At 37.1% G+C, this 24,511-nt stretch overlaps 1 protein-coding gene across 8 annotated transcripts in view; it reads left to right on the top strand.

Moving 5' to 3' along the window:
- The window catches only part of SDCCAG8 (SHH signaling and ciliogenesis regulator SDCCAG8), a gene marked incomplete at its 3' end in the record, with an annotated part of 251,152 nt that overhangs the window by 50,888 nt on the left and 175,753 nt on the right, over positions 1-24,511 (top strand). For 7 of the 8 annotated variants that reach the window (XM_082834464.1, XM_082834463.1, XM_082834465.1 and 4 more), the window contains one exon: positions 11,443-11,581. In XM_082834464.1, coding sequence (XP_082690590.1) covers positions 11,443-11,581 — 139 coding nt within the window. The remainder of the gene's footprint in view (positions 1-11,442; positions 11,582-24,511) is intronic. The other variant, XM_082834462.1, reaches the window with a different exon arrangement.

Below are 24,511 nucleotides of genomic sequence, written 5' to 3'. Positions count from 1 at the left end.
TTTCTGTATCCCTGGCTTCTAGCAGAGTACCTGGCCTACAGGCATTTTGGTATTTATTGCTTAACATCAGAGATCGTCTAATTGGAACTGGTGTCATGAGTCGAAAGACTTGGTCAATAAAGTTGGTTTTGAACTTTGGACAAATGACTTTACTTCCCTAAGTTTGGAGTCTTCTTTTGTTTGGGGGAATAATACCTACCTTTGGGGATATTATAGATGCAGCTTAGCCTTGTGACTAGAGCACTAGCTTTTGAGTCAATTTGCCTGGGTCCATACTTTGGTTCTACTGATAACTTACTATGTAACCTCACAAAAATTACTTAATTTCTCATGCCTCAATTCCCCTAGTTGAAAATGGAGATAAAAGTACCTAATAGTGTTATATTTGATGGTACATTGAAAGAATACCTATATAGTGCTTAAAACAGTTCCTGCCATATTGTAAATTCTCTATAAATAATAAAACCCTTCTGTACCTTGCATACTTTAGAAGCAGTCAAAATGTCTGGTAGCCATGGTTTCTACATATGACTAACCTATTGTCTGTTGTACAAAAACTGAATTTCTCCAGTGGTAGTTTTCATGATCTACAGTGGTAGTCCTGCTTTTTGTTAAATATTCTATTAATTCTTAAATATACTATTAACTTATATATATTTAACATAATGACAATTTATTAAGTATGTTAAATATATTTTCAGATACAAGTAACGTGTGGTAAACATTTCTTATATGCCAAGGACTGTGCCAGATAATTTAAAAACATAATCTCTTTTAATCTTAGTAAAGCACTGGTGAGGTAAATACATTACCCTCATTTTACAACTAAGGAAACTGAGGCTCAGAGAAGTTAAAAATTTGCTTGTTTATATTTGAAAAAAAAAAACGGAATCATACTTCACAAAAGTAAATTCAAGATGGTTTAAAGACCTAGATATGATTCTAGACTACAAAAGTATTAGAAGAAAATATAGAAAAATATCTTTATGGCCTTGGGCTAATTAAAGTTCTGAGCATGACGAGGGAAGTGAGAGTCATAAAGGAAAAAAAAAAACTTGATTCCATTAAAACAAAACATCCTTATGATACAATATTACAAACTAAAAAGATGGGAAAATATTTACATTTTATATAACAAAAATTTTGGTACAATGTATAAATAATTTCCTTTGAAAGAAACAGAAAAGAAAAACTGCCCAGTTGCAAAATGGATATAGATTAGGAACTGGTAAGCAATAAAAGAGGAAGATAATACACGAGGAAGTACTCATTCTTTTTTTCTTTAATTGAAGTGTAATTGACCCACAATACTATGTTAGTTCCAGGTGTACAACATAGTGATTTGATAATTCTATACATTTGCAAAATGATCACCACAAAAGTCTAGTAATATCTGTCACCATGCAAAATTATTACAATATTATTAACTATATTCCCCATGCTGTACATTTCATCCTTTTGACTTATTTATTTTGTAACTAGAAGTTTGTAGTGCTTATTCTCACCTGTTTTACTCATCCTTCCAAACCCCTCCTCTCTGGCAACCACCTGTTTGTTCTCTGTATCTATGAGTCTGTTTCTATTCTGTTATGTTTGTTCATTTGTTTTGTTTTGTTTTTCAGGTTCCACACATAAGTGAAATCATATGGTATTTGTCTTTCGCTGTGTGACTTATTTTAGTTAGCATAATACCCTCTAAGTCCATTCATATTGTTGCAGATGGCAAGATTTTATTCCTTTGTATGGCTGAGTAATATTTCATTGTTTATGTATGTGTATATACACACATACATCACATACTCTTTAATCCATTCATCTGTTGATGGACATGTAGGTTGCTTCTATATCATGGCTATTGGAAATAAGACTGCAATGAACATAGGGGTGCATACATCCTTTTGAATTTCTGTTTTTGTTTTCCTCTGAAAAATACCCAGAAGTGAAATTGCTGGATCCTATGGTAGTTCTACTTTTAATTTTTTTTTTTTCTACTTTTAATTTTTTGAGGAACTTCCATACTGTTTTACCTAATGGCTTACTAATTTACATTTCCAACAACAGTGCTCTAGAGTTGCCTTTTTTCCACATCTTTGCCAACACTTGTTATTTGTTGTCATTTTGATGATAACCATTCTGACAGGTATGAAGTGCTATCTAATTGTGCATTTTCCTGATGATTAGTGTTGCTGAGCATCTTATCATGTGGCTATTGGCCATCTATTTGAGTTCTTTGGAAAAATGTCTATTCAGGTCCTCTGCTCAGTTTTTAATCAGGCTATTTTTTTATGTTGAGTTGCATGAGTTCTTTGGATATTTACCCCTTATCAGATATGTCATTTGGATATTAACCCCTTATCAGGTACATAGTTTGCCAATATCTTCTCCCATTCAGAAGGCTGCCTTTTCATTTTGTTGATAGTTTCCTTCACTGTGTAAAAGCATTTTAGTTTGATGTAGTCACACTTGTTTATTTTTGTTTTGTTTCTCTTGTGAGGAGATATATCAAAAAAATATTGCTAAGACCAATGTCAAAGAGCATACTGGCTATGTTTTCTTCTAGGAGTTTTATAGTTGCAGGTCTTACATTTAATTCTTTAATCCATTTTCAGTTTATATGTGTTTATGGTGTGAAAAAGTAGTCCAGTTTGACTCTTTTGCATGTAGCTGTCAAGGTTTACTAACACCATTCATTGAAGAGGCTGTCTTTTCCCCATTGTATGTTCTTGCCTACTTTGTCATAGATTAATTGACCATGTAAGCATGGGTTTATTTCTGGGCTCTCTGTTCTGTTCCATTGGTCTATGTGTCCATTTTTGTGCCAGTACCATATTGTTTTGATTACTGTAGCTTTGCAGTATAGTTTGAAATCAGGGAGTGTGATACCTTCATCTCTGTTCTTCTTTCTCAACATTGTTTTGGCTATTCAGGGTCTTTTGTTTCCAAACATATTTTAGAATTATTTTCTCTGGTTCTGTGAAAAATGCCATTGGTATCTTGATAGGGATTGCATTGAATCTGTAGATTACCTTGGGTACTATGGACATTTTAACAATATTAATTCTTTCAATCCATGAACAGGGGATATCTTTCCATTTGTTCTGCCGTCTTCAATTTCTTTCATTAGTGTTTTATAGCTGTCCAATTATAGGTCTTTTACCTCCTTAGTTAGATTTATTTCTAGGTATTTTTTTCTTTTTAATGCGATGGGAAATTGGATTGTTTTATTAAATGCTCTTTCTGATAGTTTATTGTTAATGTATAGAAATTCAGCAGATTTCTGTATATTAATTTTGTATCCTAGAACTTTACTGGATTCATTGATGACTATTATTTTTTTGATGGCATCTTGGGGATTTTTTACATATAGTATCATGTCATCTGCAAACAATGACAGTTTTACTTCTTCCTTTCCAATTTGGATTCCTTTTATTTCTTGTCTGATTGCTGTGGCTAGGACTTCCAATACTATGTTGAATAAAAGTGGTAAGCGTCAAAATTAAATAAGTTGACTGTGTAGAATAAGTGGAGCTGCAAGTATCATCTCACACCGGTCAGAATGGCCATCTTCAAAAAATCTACAAACAATAAATGCTGGAGAGCGTGTGAATAAAAGGGAACCTTCATACATTGCTGGTGGGAATGTAAATTGATACAGCCACTATGGAGAACAGTATGGAGGTTCCTTAAAAAACTAAAGATAGAACTACCATATGACCCAGCAATCCCACTACTGGGCATATACACTGAGAAAACCATAATCCAAAAAGAGTCATGTACCACAATGTTCATTGCAGCTCTGTTTACAATAGCCAGGACTTGGAAGCAATGTAAGTGTCCATTGACAGATGAATGGATAAAGAAGATGTGGCACATATATACAATGGAATATTACTCAGCCATAAAAAGAAATGAACTTGAGTTATTTGTAGTGAGGTGGATGGACCTAGAGTCTGTTATACAGAGTGAGGTAAGTCAGAAAGAGAAAAACAAATACCATATGCTAACACATATATATGGAATCTAAGAAAAAAAAAAAAAGGTCATGAAGAACCCAGGGGCAAGACGGGAATAAAGACGCAGACCTACTAGAGAGTGGACTTGAGGGCATGGGGAGTGGGAAGGGTAAGCTGGGACAAAGTGAGAGAGTGGCCTGGACATATATACATTACCAAATGTAAAATAGATAGCTCGTGGGAAGCAGTCACATAGCACAGGGAGATCAGCTCAGTGCTTTGTGACCAGCTGGGAGGGTGGGAGGGAGGGAGATGCAAGAGGGAAGAGATATGGGGATATATGTATATGTATAACTGATTCACTTTGTTATAAAGCAGAAACTAACACACCATTGTAAAGCAATTATACTCCAATAAAGATGTAAAAAAACAAAACAAAACCAACACAGCCAAAATAAATAAATAAATAAATTTATTAAAAAAAAAAAAGAAGAAGAAGTAAGGGTGCCTGTTAAGCAACGATTGGCTGGGGCTTGAAATGATTGCTTAGTTACAAGGAGGGACCTTGAGACCATCAGGTTGCAGGTGGCAGCTGCCAGCAGATACTGTTTTGAGAATAGCTGGTGGTGTCCTTGAGTCTGATACTGTGATAGGGAAGAACAAATCTGACTCCATATAAAATCTGTTTCTTTTACTTTAACCTTTGTATTCTATGGCTTTTGCTTCAAGTTAAGAATGTTGCCTATAGCCTGAAATATACAGGATAGCCCATTCTCAAGGCTCTGACCTTTAAGAGTATAACACTTTTCCATTCATATAGAGATAAAAAGTTGCAGAACAGAGAGTAACAGTTGTTTTGTTGGAGGTTTACAGGAACATTGTGACCTAACCTTCATGGACAAAGGATTCCTGCACCAAGAAGTTTGCAACAACCAACCTCACCCCTTCCTCAGCTTGCCCTTAAAAATATTTTGCTGAAACCGTTCAGGGAGTTAGGGTTTCTGGGGGGATCAGTCCCCCATTTTCCTTGCACGCCCCTGCAATAAACCTTTCTCTGCTCCCCCTGCCCGCCCCCCATCCAAAAAGTGGTGAGAGTGGGAATCCTTGTCTTATTCCTGATCTTAGAGGAAATGCTTTCTGCTTTTCACTGTTGATTGTGATGTTATCTGTGGGCTTATCATATATGGCCCTTATTATGTTGAGGTATGTTCCCTCTAAACATATTTTCTGGAGAGGTTTTATTATAAATGAATGTTGAATTTTGTCAGAAAGCTTTTTCTGCATCTACTGAGATGATCATATGGTTTTTATTCTTCAGTTTGTTAATGTGGTGTATCACACTGATTGATTTGCAGATATTGAAAAATTCTTTCATTCCTAGGATAAATCCCATTTGATCATGGTGTATGATCCTTTTAATGTATTGTTGGATTTGGTTTGCTAGTATTTTGCTGAGGATATTTAATTTCCATCTAGGTTCTTCAGTCTGGTTTTGGTGTCAGGGTGATGCTGGCCTCATAAAATGGGCTTGGAAGAGTTTCTTCCTCTGCAGTTTTTTTGGAATAGTTTGAGAAGGATAGGTATTAACTCTTCTCTGAACATTTGGTAGAATTCACCTGTGAAGCCACCTGGTCCTAGACTTTGGTTTGTTGGGAGATTTTTTAAATTACTAATTCAATTTCATTATGAGTAATTGGTCTACATATGTTCTATTTCTCTCTGGTTCAGTATTGGGAGATTGTACATTTCTGGGAATTTGTCCATTTCTTCTGGGTTGTTCATTTTATTGGCATAATATTGTTCATAATAATCTCTTATGATCCTTTGAGTTTCTGTGGTGTTGGTTGTAACTTCTCGTTCATCTTTTCTATTGTTGTTTTAGACTCTATTTCGTTTATTTCCACTCTGATCTTCATGATTTCTATCCTTCAGCTAACTTTGGGTTTTGTTTGTTCTTCTTTTTCTACTACCTTTAGGTGTAAGGTTAGGTTATTTATTTGAGATTTTTCTTGTTTCCTGAAGTAGGCTTGTATCTCTATAAACTTCCCTCTTAGAATTGCTTTTGCTGCATCCCATAGATTTTGGATCATTGTGTTTTCATTTTCATTTATCTACAGGTATTTTTTATTTCTTCTTTGATATCTTCAGTGGCCCATTGGTTGTTTTTAGCATATTGTTTATACTCCATGTATTTGTGGGTTTTGTAGTTTTTTTTTTTTTCTCATAGGTGATTTCAAGGTCAGAAAAGATGCTTGATATGATTTCAATTTTTTTTAATTTACTGAGGCTTGTTTCATGTCCTAGCATGTGATCTTTCTTGGAGAATGGAGAGAATGTATAATCTGCTGGTTTGGGATGAAATGTTCCACATATATCTATTAAGTTATTTGGTCTAATGTATCATATAAGGACAGTGTTCCCTTACTGATTTTTCTGTTTAGATGATCTGTCCATTGATTTAAGTGGGATATTAAGGTCCACTTCTATTATTGTGTCAGTAGCTCCCTTTATGGTTGTTAATATTTGCTTTATGTATTTAGGTGCTCCTATGTTGGGTGCATATATATTTATACTTGTTATATCATCTTCTTGGATCAATCCCTTGATCGTTATGTAATGTCCTTTGTCTCTTGTTACACTCTTTGTTTTAAAGTCTATTTTGTCTGATAAAAGTATTGCTGCCCCCAGCTTTGTTTTGATTTTCATTTGCATGGATTATCTTTTTCCTTCCTCTCACTTTCAATCTGTTTGTGTCTTTAGATCTGAAGTGAGTTTCTTGTAGGCAGCATATATACAGGTGTTGTTTCTGTATCCATTCAGCCACTCTGTGTCTTTAGATTGGAGGCTTTAGTCCATTTACATTTAAAATAATTAGTGATAAGTCTGTATTCATTGCCATTTTGTTAATTGTTTTGGGGTTATTCTTGAAGTTCTTTTCTGTCCCTTCTTCTTTTGCTATTTTCCTTTTTCATTTTATGACTGTTTTTAGTTTCTTGCTTGTATTTCTTTCTCTTGTGTGTGTGTGTGTGTGTGTGTGTGTGTTTGTCTACTATTCTGTCTTCCAGTTTGCTGATTTTTCCTATGTATTATCTAACCTACTATTGATTCCTTCTAGTGTATTTTTAAATTTCGGTTATATATTCTTCAGCTCTGTTTGATTCCTTTTGTATTTTCTAAGTTTTTGTTAAACATCTTCCTGTGTTCATCCACTTTCCTCCCAAATTCATTGTGCATGTTTATGATCATTACCTTGAACTCTTTATTAGAGACTGCTTATCTCCACTTCACCTAGTTCTTCTTTGCAAGTTTTATCTTATTTTAAAAGGTATTCATCCTGTTATTATTCAAGGAAATACATTTAAAAATGCCAACTATCAAATTGGTGAACATTTAAAAAAGGTCTCAAGAATGATGAGGCTATGAATAAGTGTGTATTTTCATACCCTGCTGGTGGAACTATAAATTGACACTACTTTGAAGGGTAATTTAGCACTCTTCATTAATATTTAAATTATGTATTACACATTTCAGACTCTACCATAGAGAATGTATGTATGTGCATAATGGGGCATTTGTAGGAACTCTTTTTGCAACGTTATTTGTGATGGTGTCGTGATATTGTGATTTAATAAGAAATATGTATTTTGGTCTTCATCTCCTGTTCCTTGCATAGAGCTCCTAAAACTATTGTATTTTTCTAAGTGGTAAAAGTAATAGGTACATATTTTGTACTAATATGTTGTGTTTTGTGTTTTGTCCCCTGCTTCTGAAATAGGTTGTTATTCTTAAGAAGCCCATTTCAACCACTCCTGAGTTTATGTTAAGTAGATGACTTTTGGAAACCCACTAAGGATGGGAGTGCTGGTTGCCACAGAAACCATCCATATGATTAGAAGATTGGAATTTTCAGTCTCTACTCCCCAGCCTTTAGGAAGGGGAAGGGCTGGAGATGGAGTCCAGTCACCAATGGCAATGATTTAATCAAGCATGCCTATGGAACTTCTATAAAAACCCTAAGCAATGGAGTTTAGGGAGCTTCTGGATTGGTCAAAACATTGAGGTAGTAGAGGGTGGCACTCCCAGACAGGGCATGGAAGGTCCACGCCCCTTTCCACATACCTTGCCCTAGGCATCTCTTCTGTTTATCTGTTCATGAGTTGGGTCTTTTATAATAAAGGGGAAATAGTAAGGAAAACACTTTCCTGAGTTCTGTGAACTGTTCTAGCAAAGTATTTAATCCTAGAAGGGGTCATGGGAACCCATGATTTCTGGCCAGTTGGTCAGAGATACAAGATACCTGGGACTTGCAATTGGCACCTAAAGTGGAGGGCAGTTTTGTGGGACTGAGCCTTAACCTGTGGGGTCTGTACCAACTCCAGGCAGTTACTGTCAGAATTGAGTTAGTGTCCACTGAGAATTGAGAGAAGTGCTGTATGTGGAAAACCTACACATGTGGTATCAGAAGTGTTGTGAATACAGAAACTGGGTGTAGAAGAAAACAAGAGGTTTTTCTTTTAGATGTGAACAACCTAAATATTCTTCAAAGAAGAATAACTAAACTACAGTTGAGATAACTATGAAATTTTATACACAGCCAAAACAAATGATTGAAGTAGATCTATATGTACTAATGTGGGACCAAGTTCCAAAATATGTTGTTGAAGGAAAAAAATAAAACAAGATGAGAAAGACATACCTGGTATGAAACTGTTTGTATTCCTTCAGAGGTCCATTCACAACCTTACTATATATTTTCTCCAGGTTCATACATATGCGTAGAGAAAGATATGAAAGAATAAACACACAATATTTAACAGTGATTACCACTGGAGAAGCAGAAGAAGGCATTGAAATTGAAAGTATGTGTTAAATAGGTCCCTAACCATATTGGTAATTAATTTATTATAAGGAGAAAGTAATGAAAATTTAATTTTAAAATGGAAAAACATATTCAAAGTCATGCAGATAAAGAGGATAGTCTAAGATAAACTAAGTAGTCTGACAAAACCAATCAACAAATAAAAAACTTTTTTTCCCCCCTATTATATTGCATTTCATATTATCCTTTTAGGTCATGAGAAAAATATTTTGAAAGGAAGCTACAGTGTTTTCATTGATTCCAAGTCTGGCAGTCATTTAGGAATTAGATTTTTGCTCAGTTATATATTTCTTTGTCTCTATCCTAAATTTCAGCTCTTAGCCTCTTAAAATAAATGTTAACCTTCTCAGTTCGGTTTTCTGCTTTGTCAGCGTGTCATTGGCTCATGTTCTACCTTAATAACAGTATACTATGGAAGGTTTCTGCTTTTATTATAAATGAAAATCTTTGTCTATATGACCTAAGCTGGTGTTCAGTTTCTTTCAGTTTAGTAATGCAGAATGCTGAATACTGAGTGTATGCTGACTTTGAAGAGTGACCAAAACTTTTTACGTTTGGATTTCTAGTTTGAAGCATAGTTAGAAGCCTGAACCCTCAAAGAACTGTATCATAGTATTTCCTGCATGACTCTAATATGGATTTTTAAAAAGTTATATCCCAAATATGATAAATCAAAAGAGTTTCCTGGTCTCTATTCAAAATGTAGCATTGTAACACTAGTTTTAAACTATGTTGTTGATTTTTTAGCATGTAATTTATTGACTATGTGACACAACGTTGGGCAGCTGAAAAGGAGAGGATCAGGCACAACTTGGAGACCAGACGACCCATATGTTTGTGGTGTTTTGTTAGGGCACTTGGGACTTTTTGGAGGGAATACTTAACGACTGCTGAGTACATTGGATATAATTTAAAAGTTGGTTTGAAGTCCTTATAGTATTTTTTAATTTCTGCCTTCCACTCAGACCTCATTGTGTCATGAACTAGGTAAGAGCAACAATAACCGCTCTTTCTTTCTTAATGATCAAAATACTTTCAAATGGGAATCAGGGTGGAACTGCTTTATATTAAATTCCTTTCTGTAGCTCATAGTGCTTTGGAGGAGCTTCAGTGTACTTTTCAGACAGGAGAAATGATTACTACTGTACTATCCTGGGACTTCAGTCCAGCTTGTGACTTGGGGGTGGGTGATTGGCAATCTTCTGTATAGCTGGCTTTGAAAGACTATGGGTAGGAACTTCCCAGAAATGAGGAAGAAGGAAATGTTGTAGTTAGCCTTCTAGACTTTCTTTTTAAAAACAGTGATAATACTTATTAGCAATGCTTAATAAAGCTTAAAACTGCTAGCAACTGTGGAATAACTTAAGAATTAAAGGCACTTCTTAGGCACTCCATATTTCAAGATGAAGCTCATGTATGTATCAGCCCAACTCTCCCTTTTCCTTATTTTAAACATTGGCCAAGATTATTCTCCTTTTTGCTCTGATTGTTGCACTAGGTTCCTTAAATACTACATGCTTGTTAGTTCATCCCAGAACTGACACCCATGCTTCTTCCCTCATCTTCTGCCTCAGCTGCTCTTTCATCTGGATCATGATGGCATGTTACAGGGTTAATGCTGTATTGCTTGCTTTGTTTGAAAAACTCCTTGATCATATTCACCAAAATATTCACATGGTATTTTTAAGCAGTTAAAGAAATTTTGCCTTGGAAGATGGTAATTTGGAGAACTGCCCTCTCATTCTCACATTGATATATCATGTAAAATTTCCCATTGTGAGAGGTTCACTCAGGCCTGGTGTTGGGCTGGCCATGTAGAATTTTATATGGATTTATTTAATCCATAAGATTGGATCCTTGCTATTTTACATGCCAACGCATTTTGGCATTCAGTTCAATTCTATCCCCAAGAAATAGCTTAGCCTAGGGTACTTCTGAAAATTGCTAAGGAAGGGATGGATCTAGGCAAGGGTCAAAACCTGTGGGATAAGATTTTGTAAAATAATGAGCATTATATGTGTAACCAGGGCACTTGAGTGATTCACCAGTACTACCCATTGAAAGAAGAAATATGTTCATAAGTAGGTGAAAGTTTTTAATTCATAGAGAAGGGTGAAAAAGAGGATTGTGAAGGAAGATGAAAAGGAAAGGACATATGTTTGTTCTAGTAGAGAGGGGAGTCGACAGTGTAAACAAAATTTCAGTAGTCCCTTCTTACCATGGTTACTTCTGCTTTGAAGTACAATCCCCACCTTCCCTACTTTATTACTTTTGTCTCCTTTTCTGCCCCCCACCTTTTTAATTTTTAAATTAATTTCCTCTTTTCTGGGCTTCCCTATCCAGCCCTCAGTGTGCCAGTCCTCTCCATAATTGGTTATTATCCCACGTGGATGCATTCCTGCCATGAATGCTCATGGCTTTTCTGGCTGCTCTGCCTGCCCCTCACCAAGTGAGGACAGAGGGTGTTTCTCTGGGGTGTGCTTGAATATGTGCTGAGCTGGCCTGCCCTGGCTCTTCTTCTAATACATATTAATGCTTTTTTCTTCCTGACGTATGAATACATGATCATTTGATCATTTGCTGTTTTCAATGTTCTTTTTGTGCTGACAGAGAAAGAGATGACTTAATGTCTGCACTAGTTTCCGTGAGGAGCAGCTTGACAGAGGTGCAGCAAAGAGAAGTAAGTGCTTATGAGCAGGTGAAACAAGCTGTGCAAATGACTGAGGAGGCCAACTTTGAGAAAACCAAGGCAAGTCTAATAAAATAAAGGCATGCCATAATTGCCTTTTTTTTTTCTTTTCTGAGTATTTGTTTGGTTATTCTCCATAGCTAAACTGTTTTTTTCCAAACACACAAAGTGAATACCAGTTTGTTAATGTTGACTTTCTAAAGTAAACAAATTTGCTCTTTGGAGAATTCTTATTCCCCTGCAAATTCTCTTGCTGTATCACTATTGAAAGAATAGTATTATGTTGTGATGCAGTACTTGGAGAGACTTGTATGCTTAATCTTTTTATTTGCCGATAACTTTTAATGTGAAGTGAAACTATTAGCACCCATAGTCACCCATTTGCGTATGCTCATGTATGTGAAGACAGATGTTTTTCCTCTATACCTGGGAAAGTTTGAGAACATCCAGATATGCCACAATAATAATATATGTGTATTTAATAGCATCTTTATCTATGAGTCTGTATCCATTGTGTGCTTAAGTCAAACACATTTAATGATAATGATAATGACAGTAATAGTTAACACTTAGTGATCAGGCAGTGTTCTAAGCACTTTGAATAGTAGGAGGTTACTGATGATTCATTTCTGTGTTTGGGGGCCACACCTTGAACCATTAAAGTTGCTATGTATTTTCCCTAAACACACTAGCCACGCTTCAAGTACTTAGTAGCCACATGTAGCTAGTGATTACTGTATTGGTCAGTGCAGATATAGAACATTTCCATTATCACAAAAAATGCTTTAGATAACATTGGTCTAAGCCATATAGTAGCATCACTATTTTATTAAACTATTGGGCTAATCACCTTTATATTAAGCTTCTCCTCAGTCATTGCCTTACCCATTTATCTCTATCCAGACCATCTTTAACTCTTCCTAGACCATTTGACCCTCATAATGCCCCTATGCCTTTTGAAACTTATGTTCATTCTGACCAAATGCCCTAAAATATTTTACTTCCTCAAACACTCTTACGTCTTCCTTTGGACTGACTCTAGCTGTCCCTTGCTGATGTTATGACCCTCAAAACCTCCAGTGAAGCCCTTTGCTGTCCATTTTATCTCATGTGACTGTGATGGAGGGGTCAGCATTCATATCACCCCATACTGCCGTTTCCAGGCCTTTGCTTTCGTACCTACTAACTCCTCTTTGAAGTTAGTTTACCACTTCTCTTTGAAATCATCGTTGATTCTCCTCTCCCTAATTTTAATCAATATAAACTCTCAATCTGGAAGACACTATTTGATATTTTTTTTAAAGAAAATCATCCATCGCTTGGGTTTATAAAATAGTTGTAAGATCTTTGACACCTTTTAAGAGCTTTAGCCTCTGACACTTTTCCCCCTTGTCTATGTCCTTTCAGGCTGCTATAACAAAGACACCTTAGACAGGGTGGCTTAAACAACAAACATTTATTTCTCATAGTTCTGGAAAGTGCAAGATCAAGGCACCAGCAGATTCGGTGTTTGGTGAGAGCTCACTTTCTGGTTCATAAACAGCTCTCTTCTCACTGTGTCTTCACATGGTGGAAGGGGCAAGGGAACTCTTTGAAGTCTATTTTATAAGGGCACTAATCCCATTCATGAGGGCTCCACCTTCATGACCTAATCACCTCCCATAGGGCCACCATCTAATTCCATCATATTGGGGGTTAGATTTCTACATGCGACTTCTGGAGAGGCACAAACATTCAGTCCATAGCACCCTCTACTTTATCTCTTTTCATCATTCTGAAAGGTTTCCACATCCATACTGTTAACATATGCAACATCTTAGTCCCGACACACTTTGCTTTCCTTAACTCTAACATTTTGTATGTTCTTCTGTAACTCCCACGTGAACTGAAGGGTCCACGAGATCTCAAACTCTAAAACTGATCTCTCTGACCAGAGCCTTTTCTCTTCCTCCCTATCTCAGTTAAATCTACTCAGTGTCCTCATAACTGCCTCCAGTTCTTCTACCTCCTCTCATATCTCATTTTATCTATTATCTTCAGGCTGTTCCTCTTCCCTTTCCATTTAGATGTGAATTCTATGATCTCAAACTAAATTCATTATATTCACTTTATCAAAACAGCTGTGTTCTCTACTCGCTGAATGGCACTTTTGTCCACTGTCATGCCCTGATTGGGAACTGGATTTCATCCTCTCCTTTGGCTTCCAACCAATCACTAAATAGGAGTTTTAATCCTTGAAGTTTGCTTGAATTCTTTCCTCACTGTCACCTTTCTTGTTCAGGATACTATAATCTCTGGATTCATGAATTTTAACATCCCTTGTCTCTTTTCCTTCACTCCATTCCCTACAATGCAGCTAGAAGTGATCTTTCTTCAAAGCAGATTTTATCATGTGACTCTCTGATTAAAATCCATCAGTGGTTTCCCACTGCCTTCAGGGTAATCTCCAAACTACTTCACATGCTTATGAGGTCTGTCCTAATGTGCTTCCTTTCAACCCTTTAGTGTCACTTTTTACTCTCCTCCAACAGACTCAGCCCCTGTCAGCTTGGAAAGGCAGTAGAATTTAGAGGTTGAGCATGGTCTTAGTAGAGTTAGCAAGACCTAGATTCAACTTCCAGCTCCACCATTCACCAGCTGTGTGACCTTGGGCAAGTTATTTAGTTCTCTGTGCCTCAGTTTTTCTTCATCTGTGAAATGGAAATAATATCTGACACATAGGATTTTAATAAGGACTGTATTTTAAAATTTATATCTGTTATCTTATAGAAACTCTGGCACAAAATATTTCTTCAATAAGTAGTTGTGGTGATGGTGATGGCTATTAATCCCTGTGTTTATGCCATGCTTTTTCTAGCCTCTGGGTCTCTGTACATGCCATGCAAATTCTTCTCCACACCATTGCTTGGATATTTTCTTCATCCTTCATGCCACTGTCTCTAGAAAATCTATGATCTCCCATGTCTAGATTTGATATACCTCTTATGTACTTTTAGAGCAGGGTTTCTCAACCTTGGCATGGTTGACATTTTGATGTACATAATTCTTTGTTTTAGAGATTGTCCTCCATGCTATAGGATATTTAGCAGCATCCCTGGTCTCTACCCACTAGATTCCAGTAGCACATCCCTCTCCTCCAAGTTCTGATAACCAAAGATATCTCCAGACACTGCCAAATGACCCTGAGGGGGGTGGTGCAGAATTGCCCCCAATTCAGAACTGCTCATTACAGCATTTATCAAAATGTATTATTATTGGTTATTTGTTTGTATCTTTCATTAAACTTTAAACTCCTTGGCAGGAAGTAACTTGTCCATCTTGTCACTATTAAATCCCTAGTATCTTACATAGTGTTTGGTAAGTAATAGGTACTCAGTAAGTATCCGCTAAGGGAATTGCAGTGTGCTCTCAGTAACACTCTAGAATTCTGTTATTCTTACCTTTCCAATTTAACTACTTTACCAGTGCCACGTGAAAGTTAAACCAAATTATACATGTTTTTCCTATCATTTTCAGCCTATCAAGTGTTACTGAGGGAAGCCATGTAAGAAAGCAACAATGAATTCCACAGGAGAGTAATACCAGTCACGTTCAGTGTATAAGTACTGTTTAGCAATTCTTTTCCTTGCAGTTGACTACCACATATACTTTTCTAAATTTTATTTTATGTTATATTTTTTAACATCTTTATTGGAGTATAATTGCTTTACAATGGTGTGTTAGTTTCTGCTTTATAACAAAGTGAATCAGCTATACATATACAAATATCCCCATATCTCCTCCCTCTTGGGCCTCCCTCTGACCCTCCCTATCCCACCCCGCTAGGTGGTCACAAAGCACCGAGCTGATCTCCCTGTGCTACGTGGCTGCTTCCCACTAGCCAGCTATTTTACGTTTGGTAGTATATATAAGTCCATGCCACTCTCTCACTTCGTCCCAGCTTACCCTTCCCCCTCCCTGTGTCCTCAATCCATTCTCTATGTCTGTGTCTTTATTCCTGTCCTGCCCCTAGGTTCTTCAGAAGCTTTTTTTTTTTTTTTTTTTTAGATTCCATATATATGTGTTAGCATACAGTATTTGTTTTTCTCTTTCTGACTTACTTCACTCTGTATGACAGACTCTCTGGCCATCCACCTCACTACAAATAACTCAATTTTGTTTCTTTTTGTGGCTGAGTAATATTCCATTGTATATATGTGCCACATCTTCTTTATCCATTAATCTGTCGATGGACACTTAGGTTGCTTCCATGTCCTGACTATTGTAAACAGAGCTGCAATGAACATTGTGGTATGTGACTCTTTTTGAATTATGGTTTTCTCAGGGTATATGCCCGGTAGTGGGATTGCTGAGTCATATGGTAATTCTATTTTTAGTTTTTTAAGGAATCTTCATGCAGTTCTCCATACTAGCTGTATCAATTTACATTCCCACCAACAGTGCAAGAGGGTTCCCTTTTCTCCACACCCTCTCCAGCATTTATTGTTTGTAAATTTTTTGATGATGGCCATTCTGACTAGTGTGAGGTGATACCTCATTGTAGTTTTGATTTCCATTTCTCTAATGATTAGTGATGTTGAGCATCCTTTGATGTGTTTGTTGGCTATCTGTATATCTTTGGAGAAATGCCTATTAAGGTCTTCTGCCCATTTTTGGATAAGGTTGTTTGTTTTTTTTGATATTGAGCTGCATGAGCTGCTTGTAAATTTTGGAGATTAATCCTTTGTAAGTGGCTTCATTTGCAAATATATTCTCTCATTCTGAGGGTTGTCTTTTCGTCTTCTTTATGGTTTCCTCTGCAGTGCAAAAGCTTTTAAGTTTCATTAGGTCCCATTTGTGTATTTTTATTTTTATTTCCATTACTCTAGGAGGTGTGTCAAAAAGGATCTTGCTGTGATTTATGTCATAGAGTGTTCTGCCTATGTGTTCCTCTAAGAGTTTGATGGTGTCTGGCCTTACATTTAGGTCTTTAATCCATTTTGAGCTTATTTTTGTGTATGGTGTTAGGGAGTGTTCTAATTTCATTCTTTTACATGTAGCTGTCCAGTTTTCCCAGCACCACTTATTGAAGAAGCTGTCTTTTCTCCATTTCTCATTCTTGCCTTCTTTATCAAAGGTAAGGTGACCATATGTGCTTGGGTTTATCTCTGGGCTTTCTATCCTGTTCCAATGATCTATATTTCTGTTTTTGTGCCATTACCATACTGTCTTGATTACTGTAGCTTTGTAGTATAGTCTGAAGTCAGCCTGATTCTTCCAGCTCCGTTTTTCTTTCCCAAGATTGCTTTGGCTCTTCAGGATCTTTCGTGTTTCCATACAAATTGTAACATTTTTTTGCTAGTTCTGTGGAAAATGCCATTGGTAGTTTGATACGGATTGCATTGAATCTGTAGATTGCTTTGGATAGTACAGTCATTTTCACAATGTTGATACTTTCAATCCAAGAACATGGTATATCTGTCCAACTGTTTGTATCACCTTTCATTTCTTTTATCAGTATCTTATAGTTTTCTGCATACAGGTCTTTTGTCTCCTTAGGTAGGTTTATTCCTAGCTATTTTATTCTTTTTGTTGCAGTGGTAAACAGGAGTGTTTCTTTAATTTCTCTTTCAGATTTTTCATCATTAGTGTATAGGAATGCCAGAGATTTCTGTGCATTAATTTTGTAGCCTGCTACTTTACCAAATTCACTGATTAGCTCTAATAGTTTTCTGGTGGCATCCTTAGGATTCTCTATGTATAGTATCATATCATCTGCAAGCAGTGACAAGCTTTACTACTTCTTTTCCGATTTGGATTCCTTTTATTTCTTTTTTGTCTCTGATTGCCGTGGCTAAAACTTGCCAAACTATGTTCAATAACAGTGGTGAGAGTGGACAACCTTGTTTTGTTCCTGATCTTAGTGGAAATGGTTTCAGTTTTTCACCATTGAGAATGATGTTGGCTGTGGGTTTGTCATATATGGCGTTTATTATGTTGAGGTAAGTTCCCTCTATGCCTACTTTCTGGAGGATATTTATCATAAATGGGTGTTGAATTTTGTCAAAAGCTTTTTCTGCATCTATTGAGATGTTCATATGGTTTTTCTCCTTCAATTTGTTCATATCACATTGATTGATTTGCGTATATTGAAGAATCCTTGTGTTCCTGGGATAAACCCCACTTGATCATGGTGTATGATCCTTTAAACGTGCTGTTGAATTCTGTTTGCTAGTATTTTGTTGAGGATCTATGTTCATCAGTGTTATTGTCCTGTAGTTTTCTTTCTTTGTAACATCTTTGTCTGGTTTTGGTGTCAGGGTGATGGTGGCCTCGTAGAATGAGTTTAGGAGTGTTCCTCCCTCTGCTATATTTTGGAATAGTTTGGGAAGGATAGGTGTTAGCTGTTCTGTAAATGTTTGATAGAATTCACCTGTGAAGCCATCTGGTCCTGGGCTTTTGTTTGTTGGAAGATTTTTTTTTTCTTTTTCAGTACGCGGGCCTCTCACTGTTGTGGCCTCTCCCGTTGTGGAGCACAGGCTCCAGACACACAGGCTCAGTGGCCATGGCTCACGGGCCCAGCCGCTCCGCGACATGTGGGATCTTCCCGGACCGGGGCATGAACCCGTGTCTCCTGCATCGGCAGGCGGACTATCAACCACTGCGCCACCAGGGAAGCCCTGTTGGAAGATTTTTAATCACAGTCTCAATTTCAGTGCTTGTGATTGGTCTGTTTATATTTTCTGTTTCTTCCTGATTCAGTCTTGGCAGGTTGTGCATTTCTAAGATTTTGTCCATTTCTTCCAGGTTGTCCATTTTATGGGCATAGAGTTGATTGTAGTAATCTCTCATGATCCTTTGTTTTTCTGCAGTGTCAGTTGTTACTTCTCCTTTTTCATTTCTAATTCTATTGATTTGAGTCTTTTCCCTTTTTTTCTTGATGAGTCTGCCTAATGGTTTATCAATTTTGGTTATCTTCGTAAAGAACCAGCTTTTAGTTTTATTGATCTTTGCTATCGTTTCCTTCATTTCTTTTTCATTTATTTCTGATCTGATCTTTATGATTTCTTTCCTTCTGCTAACTTTCGGGGTTTTTTATTCTTCTTTCTCTGATTGCTTTAGGTGTAAGTTTAGGTTGTTTGTTTGAGATGTTTCTTGTTTCTTGAGGTAGGATTGTATTGCTATAAACTTCCCTCTTAGAACTGCTTTTGCTGCATCCCATAGGGTTTGGGTCATCGTGTTTTCATTGTCATTTGTTTCTAGGTATTTTTTGATTTCCTCTTTGATTTCTTAACTGATCTGTTGGCTATTTAGTAGTGTATTGTTTAGCCTCCTTGTGTTTGTATTTTTTTTACAGTTTTTTTTCCTGTAATTGATATCTGCTCTCATAGCATTGTGGTCAGAAAAGATAGTTGATTTGATTTCAGTTTTCTTAAATTTACCAAGGCTTGATTTGTGACTCAAGGTATGATCGATCCTGGAGAATGTTCCATGAGCACTTGAGAAGAAAGTGTAGTCTGTTGTTTTTGGATGGAATGTCCCATAAATATCAATTAAGTCCATCTTGTTTAGTGTATCATTTGAAGCTTGTGTTTCCTTATTTATTTTCATTTTGGATGATCTGTCCATTGGTGAAAGTGGGGTATTAAAGTCCCCTACTATGATTGTGTTACCATCAATTTCCCTTTTTATGGCTGTTAGCATTTGCATTATGTACTGAGGTGCTCCTATGTTGGGTGCATAAATATTTACAGTTGTTTTATCTTCTTCTTGGATTGATCCCTTGATCATTATGTAGTGTCCTTCTTTGTCCGTTGTAATAGTCTTTATTTTAAAGTCTATTTTGCCTGACATGAGAATTGCTACTGCATCTTTCTTTTGATTTCCATTTGCATGTAATATCTTTTTCCATCCCCTCACCTTCAGTCTGTATGTGTCCCTAGGTCTGAAGTGGATCTCTCGTAGACAGCATATATATGGGTCTTGTTTTTGTATCCATTCATCCAGTTTGTGTCTTCTGGCTGAAGCATTTAATCCATTTACATTTAAGGTAATTACCTATATGTATGTTCCTATTACCATTTTCCTAATTCTTCTGGGTTTGTTATTGTAGGTCTTTTCCTTCTCTTGTGTTTCCTGCCTAGAGAAGTTTCTTTAGGATTTGTTTTAAAACTGGTTTGGTGGTGCTGAATTCTCTTAGCTTTTGCTTGTCTGTAAAGATTTTAATTTCTTCATCAAATCTGAGTGAGATCCTTGCTGGGTAGAGTAATCTTGGTTGTAGGTTTTTCACTTTCATCACTTTAAATATGTCCTGCCACTCCCTTCTGGCTTGCAGAGTTTCTGCTGAAAGGTCAGCTGTTATCCTTATGGGGTTTCCCTTGTATGTTATTTGTTGTTTTTCCCTTGCTGCTTTTAATATTTTTTCTTTGTATTTAATTTTTGATAGTTTCATTAATATGTGTCTTGGTGTGTTTCTCCTTGGATTTATCCTGTATGGGACTCTCTGAGCTTCCTGGACTTGATTGACTATTTCCTTTCCCATATTAGGGAAGTTTTCAACTATAATCTCTTTAAATATTTTCTCAGTCCCTTTCTTTTTCTCTTGTTTTTCTGGGACCCCTATTATTCGAATCGTGGTGCATTTAATGTTGTCCCAGAAGTCTCTAGGACTGTCCTCAATTCTTTTTTTTTTTTCTTTATACTGCTCTGCAGTAGTTATTTCAACTATTTTAACTTCAGGTCACTTATCCGTTTCTCTGCCTCAGTTATTCTGCTATTGATTCCTTCTAGAGAATTTTTCATGTATTGTGTTGTTCATCATTGTGTCTTTGCTCTTTAGTTCTTCTAGGTCCTTGTTAAACGTTTCTTGTATTTTCTCCATTCTATTGCGAAGATTTTGGATCATCTTTACTATCATTACTCTAATTCTTTTTCAGGTAGACTGCCTATTTCCTTTTCATTTGTTTGGTCTGGTGGGTTTTTACCTTGCTCCTTCATCTGCTGTGTGCTTCTCTGTCTTCTCATTTTGCTTAACTTACTGTGTTTGGGGGTCTCCATTTTGCAGGTTGCAGGTTTGTAGTTCCTGCTGTTTTTGGTGTCTGCCCTCAGTGGCTAAGGTTGGTTCGGTGGATTGTGTAGGCTTCGTGGTGGAGGGGACTTTGCCTGTGTTCTGGTGGATGAGGCTGGATCATGTCTTTCTGGTGGGTAGTACCACGTCCAGTGGTGTGTTTTGGGGTGTCTGTGACCTTATTATGATATTAGGCAGCCTGTCTGCTAATGAGTGGGGTTGTGTTACTGTCTTGCTAGTCATTTGGCGTTGGGTTTCCAGCACTGTAGCTTGCTGATAGTTGAGTGGAGCTAGGTATTAGCATTGAGATGGAGATCTCTGGGAGAGCTTTCACTGTTTGATATTACATGGAGCCGAGAGGTCTCTGGTGGACCAATATACTGAACTCGGCTCTCCCACCTCAGAGGCACAGGCCTGACACCGAGCTGGAGCACCAAGACCCTGTCAGCCACATGTCTCAGAAGAAAAGGGAGGAAAAAAAGAAAGAAAAATAAAATAATTTTATTAAAATAAAAAATTAATAAAAAAAATTAAAAAGTAATAAAACAGAAAGAAAGTAAGAAGAGAGCAACCAAACCTAAAAACAAACCCACCAATAACAAGCACTAAAAACTATACAAAAAAACAAAGAAAAATAACGGATAGATAGAACCTTAGGACAAATGGTAAAAGCAAAGCTATACAGACAAAATCACACAAAGAAGCATATACATACACACTCACAAAAAGAGAAAAGGGAAAAAAATATATCTATATATATAAAAAAGAGGAAGAAAGCAACTGAATCAATAAACAAATCTACCGATGATAATAAACTCTAAATACTAAACTAAGATAAACATAAAACCAGAAACAAATTAGATGCAGAAAACAAACCTCAAGTCTACAGTTGCTCCCAAAGTCCACCATCTCAATTTTGGGATGATTCATTGCCTATTCAGGTATTCCACAGATGCAGGGTACATCAAGTTGACTGTGGAGATTTAATCTGCTACTCCTGAGGCTGCTGGGAAAGATTTCCCTTTCTCTTCTTTGGTTGCACAGCTCCTGGGGTTCAGCTTTGGCTTTGGCCCTGCTTCTGCATGTAGGTTGCCTGAGGGCATCTTTTGGGAAGTCTGATATCTTGTGCCAGTGTTCAATAGGTGTTCTGTAGGAGTTGTTCCACATGTGGATGTATTTCTGATGTATTTGTGGGGAGGATGGTGATCTCCACATCTTACTCCTCCACCTTCTTGAAGGTCTCCCTACCACATGTACTTTAGACTAGACAGGAATGCCACTTTGTTCATTTTCCCAACTCCACTCTTAGCACCTCACTCTCAATAGCTGACCTACTTTACTGAGATCACAACCAACTGACAAGAGCCTCATCAACACTTTCTCATCCCTCAAATGTGTCTTCTCATTTTTTTCTTTCTTATCTGTTCCTCTTACTTCCCAAGATGAATCACTCTAAGTTCTTGATATCTCCTACTTCTAGGGTTTCAGGGACATTGAGACATTTGTTATCACATCTTTCTTGTATCTTCCATCCTTCATTCTCCATTGTCTTTACCTTTGTAGCTTTCCATTCACTTCTGAACACATTGCAGTCAGTCTTTTAACAAATTGTAGTCTGATTTCATGTTATTGAATTGGTCACTTTATGGTCACCAGTCACTTCCTGATTACTAAACCCAGTGACTTCATCTCAGTCTTCATTTGACCCAACTCCAGGAAGACATTAACTGTACTAGCATAACATATCATCATTTCCCCTTGATTAATCTGATATTTCACTCTGTGGGTCCTCTTTGCATTGCTCTTGTCTACTCTTCCACATGTCTTTTAACTTGCTTTCCACAAGCCTAGAATGCAGACATTCCTCAGTCAGTTCCTAGCCGTCCAGCCATGTTGCCCTAATTTCCAGGACTTTGTGTCTCCCCCTCACTTGACCACCTCCACATTGTGCCTTTAGCTCTAAGAACTCCTCTGTGCCCCAGACCTACATTTCTTGCTTCTACTAGACCTCTTTTATGGATGATATGCCATTAGCATCTGAAACTCTACACCACCAAATTGTAAATTCTCTCCTCCTTACTGTCTGTCACTCCTTTTCCTTCTACAATTTTCTGTATTATCTTTTCTCAGATAATGGTATTATCATCTTACCAACAGCCCTGGCTTGGAACCTTTAAAATATCTTGGGTCCTCCCCATTCCTCACTGTCAACATCCAATCAGTTATCAAACTCTCACCGTATCTTCAAAAACCCCTACTAAGTTATGCCCGCAGCTTCCATACCTATACTCCTGCTCTGGTTCAAGTCTTCACATACTCTTATGTGGCCTATTGCAATAGCCTTCTAATTGGTCTCCCCCAGGTCTCTTTCAATTCCAGTATATCTTTCACATTGCTGCCAAAGTTTTCCTAAACTGTAAATCTCCCTGTTCAGGCAGCTCTCTTCTTGCAGTAGAATAAGACAAATCCTTAGCATGACCTTCCAGATCTTTCACAATATGGTCCCACTCTAACTTTTCTAGCCTTATCTTTCACTACAAGTTTTCATATAACCTATACTGTTTCTATAACGTGACCTACAATTGACTATTTCCATGAATTTGCTCATGTTGTACTTTCCTGCACTGTATCCATCTGTGAAGTATCTATTCATTCTATGAGGGGCAACTCAGATGGCAGTCTTCTCGGAAGTTTTCCCCAGCACCTTCTTGTTTGAATTAATCTCTTCCTTCTGTGTATTCCTAGCAAGCTGTGTATAATTTTTGTGGCTGTTTACATAGCCCTCTCCACCAAAAGACCTTAAAAACCAGGTCTGTGACATCTATCATTGTATTCTTCACATGGCCATTTACATATTAATTGTACAATAAATGTTGTTGAACTGAAGTAAAGTTAATTATTAGCTTTAAATATTAGTATGAATTTTTGTAATTAGTGCTTTTCAAATCTTAGTGGTTAAGAACTAGAAAGGCTATTGTGTATTGTAAATCTATTTTTCACTGAGTTAGTAATAACTCAAGGATTGATTTCTAAGCAGTTTACAAAATGCAGTGCAAGTCTGGCAGTTTTTATCTCTAAGGTATGTTAAAACATACTAGGGGAGAAAATATTTGCAAACGAAGCAACTGACAAAGGATTAATCTCCGAAATATACAAGCAGCTCATGCAGCTCAATATCAAAAAAACAACCCAATCCAAAAATGGGCAGAAGCCATAAATAGACATTTCTCCAAAGAAGATATACAGATTGCCAACAAACACATGAAAAGATGCTTGATATCACTAATCATTAGAGAAATGCAAATCAAAACCAAAATGAGGGCTTCCCTGGTGGCACAGTGGTTGGGAGTCTGCCTGCCGATGCAGGGGACACGGGTTCGTGCCCCGGTGCGGGAGGATCCCACATGCCGCCGAGCGGCTGGGCCCGTGAGCCTGCGTGTCCGGAGCCTGTGCTCCGCAATGGGAGAGGCCACGGCAGTGAGAGGCCCGCCTACCGCTAAAAAAAAAAAAAAAAATGAGGTATCATCTCACACTGGTCAGAATGTCCATCATCAAAAAATTTACAAACAATAAATGCTGGAGAGGGTGTGGAGAAAAGAGAACCCTCCTGCACTGTTGGTGGGAATGTAAATTGATACAGCCACTATGGAGAACAGTATAGAGGTTCCTTAAAAAACTAAAAATACAACTACCAAATGACCCAGCAATCCCACTACTGGGCACATACCCTGAGAAAACCATAATTCAAAAAGAGACATGTACCACCATGTTCATTGCCGCACCATTTACGATTGTCAGGGCATGGAAGCAACCTAAATGTCCATCGACAGATGAATGGATAAAGAAGATGTGGCAGATACATACAGTGGAATATTACTCAGTTGTAAAAAGAAACGAAATTGAGTTATTTGTAGTGAGGTGGATGGACCTACAGTCTGAAGTAA

This window comes from Leucopleurus acutus (genome assembly GCF_964270905.1).
Source record: "Leucopleurus acutus genome assembly, chromosome: 2".
Classification (NCBI taxonomy): Eukaryota; Metazoa; Chordata; class Mammalia; order Artiodactyla; family Delphinidae; genus Leucopleurus; species Leucopleurus acutus.
This window is presented reverse-complemented; position numbering and strand designations above follow the sequence as displayed.